General features: G+C 59.5%; 1 protein-coding gene across 1 annotated transcript in view; it reads left to right on the top strand.

The window, feature by feature from the left end:
* The window catches only part of TUFT1 (tuftelin 1), a 14,991-nt gene that overhangs the window by 3,230 nt on the left and 8,980 nt on the right, over positions 1-2,781 (top strand). The window contains exons 2-4 of the mRNA XM_014960815.1: positions 558-632; positions 916-1,020; positions 1,469-1,555. Of these exons, the coding sequence (XP_014816301.1) occupies positions 558-632; positions 916-1,020; positions 1,469-1,555 (267 nt within the window). The remainder of the gene's footprint in view (positions 1-557; positions 633-915; positions 1,021-1,468; positions 1,556-2,781) is intronic.

Here is a 2,781-nt window from a genome sequence, read left to right as displayed (position 1 = left end):
GTGTCGAGGGGTGGATGGAGAAAGGGGGGGGGTGGGTAACCCCGCAGGGTGTTTTTTTGGGTGTCCGTGTGGTGTTTTTAGGGCTCTCGATACCCAGCGCGGGGGCTGGAGGTGCCAAAACGGCTCTTTGGGTGGGTTTGGGTGAGGAGTTTTGGGGTTTGAAGGTGAAACTCCATCGGTTGGAGCCTTCTGGGGGGGCTGGTGGCCACGGGCCAGGGAGAGCCCCGGGGGGCTGGTGGCCACGGGCCATGGGCTCTGGGGGCCGGGCAGAGCCCCGGGGGGCTGGTGGCCATCGTGGCCGGGCAGGGAGAAGGATGAAGGACGACCCTCCATGGATCAAACCATCGGGGCTCACAACCCTCGTGCACTCACTATTACTCACCCCCATCCCGGTGTTTTCCTTTACCTGGATCCAAAGGGGAAGGGGGGGGGTTTGTCCCCCCGTCCCGGCGATGCCTAAACCCCGTCTCTGGAGCTGGGTGGGGGAAAAAAAAAACAACCAACTCCCCAAAAAGACTTTTTATTGTTTGTGGAGCTAAAAGCCGTGTGTTTTCCAGGAGAGCGTGAAGGTGCTGCGGCTGACGCTGCCCAATGACCTCCCCGGGGAGCGGCGGGAGCAGGCCAAGCAGAAGGTGGGTTTCCCCCCCACACCCCGGGGCTCATTTTGGAGTGGAAAATGCACATTTTTGGAGTCAATTCAGGGAGGGGCGGGGGGGATGGGTCTCTTTGTGCCTTGGCCAACTTAAAAAAACTCCCTCCTCCCGGTGTGTGAAAGCCTTGGGTGCCGGATCCCGGCGCCGCGCTCCCGGGGCTCATTTGCCTGGATCTGGGAGAACCGTTCGGGCCAGTTCTGGCCACGCTGAGGGCTTTACTGGTCCCCCCCACCCCCCATCACCCCACTTTTCTCTCTGGCAGCCGGTGGGGAAAGCCTTCGCCATGGTGGCCAACCGGGCCAGCAACGGTCACTCCCTGGCCTCCGAGTGCATCAAGTCCAACGACGGCGACGAGGAGATCATCAAGGTACGGCCCCCACCTCCCTTGTTGTCTTAACAGTTTGGGATGGGGGGAAAAAAGGGTGTTTTTCACCAGGAAAAAGTCCCCTTCTTTGGAGATTTTCAAGACCCGCCTGGATGCTCTTGAGCAACCTGCTCTGGGTGGTCCTGCTTCAGCAGGGGAGTTGGTCTCGATGATCTCTATGGTCCCTTCCAACTCTAAAATTCAGTGAAATTTTGCTCGGGGGGGGCAGGGTGGCTTGGGTAGGGGGGACGTGGTGTGAACTTGGGGTGGCTGCAGGATGGGGGTCACACCACTTCAAAAAACATCAAACAAGGTTAAGGGGAAACCTTAACCCTGTGGGTGTGCTATGGGGGGGGTGGGACACGGTGTCCCGGGGGTCCGGGCTGGCTGGAGGTTGGGGGGCTGATGGAGGGGGGGGTCTGACCGGCCACCACCGTCTCTCCTGGGGCAGGTTTATCTCAAGGGACGGGCCGAGGGCAGCGTGAACCACGAGGAGCACGTCAACCAGCTGAAAAGTGAAGTCCGTTACATCCAAGAGGTAGTTAAAATCCATTGGGGGGGTGGGGGGGGCTCTGGCTTGACCCACGGCGGGGTCGGGGTGCTCTGCTTCCCCCCTGGGGTGTCCCCAAAACCAGCGGGTGACAATCCCCGCAGCCCGAACCCTCCAGCCTGTTGCCTTGCCCCATCCCGGGCAGTAGCACCATAAATTAACAGCAGGCTGACTAATTGCTCTGCTCTATGGACTTGAATTTGAAGAGAATTGCGCAGATGACTTTCCCCCAAGGCTGTCCCCTGCCTGCCTGGGTGCGGCACCACCACCCCGGCCTCTCTCTCTCTCTCTCTCTCTCTCTTGTTAAAAGGCAGTTTCTTTGGTATGTCTCATCTTCCCAAAGTAAACTGGGGAGGATTAACCCTTTCCCTCGCTCCTGCTGGGGATGGGCTTTCCGCAGAGCTGGCTGCCAGGCAGGGGAGCGGCTGCATGTTCTGGGCTGGGCGGCTTGGCCTTAAAAAATGAGGGGGGGGGGAAAGAAAAAAGGGGGAAAAAATAGAATTGAATTTGGGTTTGCTCTCCCGGGGGAGCTCCCAGTCCCCCCGCCAGGCGCTGGCCTCAGCAATCAGTGTGGGGCAGAGCTGGCAGGGCGGCCTCCTAATCTTTGACGTCAAACTTCTGACTCCTCTGCCAAAATTGACCGGCCACCACCGTCTCTCCTGGGGCAGGTTTATCTCAAGGGACGGGCCGAGGGCAGCGTGAACCACGAGGAGCACGTCAACCAGCTGAAAAGTGAAGTCCGTTACATCCAAGAGGTAGTTAAAATCCATTGGGGGGGTGGGGGGGGCTCTGGCTTGACCCACGGCGGGGTCGGGGTGCTCTGCTTCCCCCCTGGGGTGTCCCCAAAACCAGCGGGTGACAATCCCCGCAGCCCGAACCCTCCAGCCTGTTGCCTTGCCCCATCCCGGGCAGTAGCACCATAAATTAACAGCAGGCTGACTAATTGCTCTGCTCTATGGACTTGAATTTGAAGAGAATTGCGCAGATGACTTTCCCCCAAGGCTGTCCCCTGCCTGCCTGGGTGCGGCACCACCACCCCGGCCTCTCTCTCTCTCTCTCTCTCTCTCTTGTTAAAAGGCAGTTTCTTTGGTATGTCTCATCTTCCCAAAGTAAACTGGGGAGGATTAACCCTTTCCCTCGCTCCTGCTGGGGATGGGCTTTCCGCAGAGCTGGCTGCCAGGCAGGGGAGCGGCTGCATGTTCTGGGCTGGGCGG

This window comes from Calidris pugnax, unplaced genomic scaffold (assembly GCF_001431845.1).
Source record: "Calidris pugnax isolate Ruff unplaced genomic scaffold, ASM143184v1 scaffold469, whole genome shotgun sequence".
Taxonomy (NCBI): domain Eukaryota; kingdom Metazoa; phylum Chordata; class Aves; order Charadriiformes; family Scolopacidae; genus Calidris; species Calidris pugnax.
This window is presented reverse-complemented; position numbering and strand designations above follow the sequence as displayed.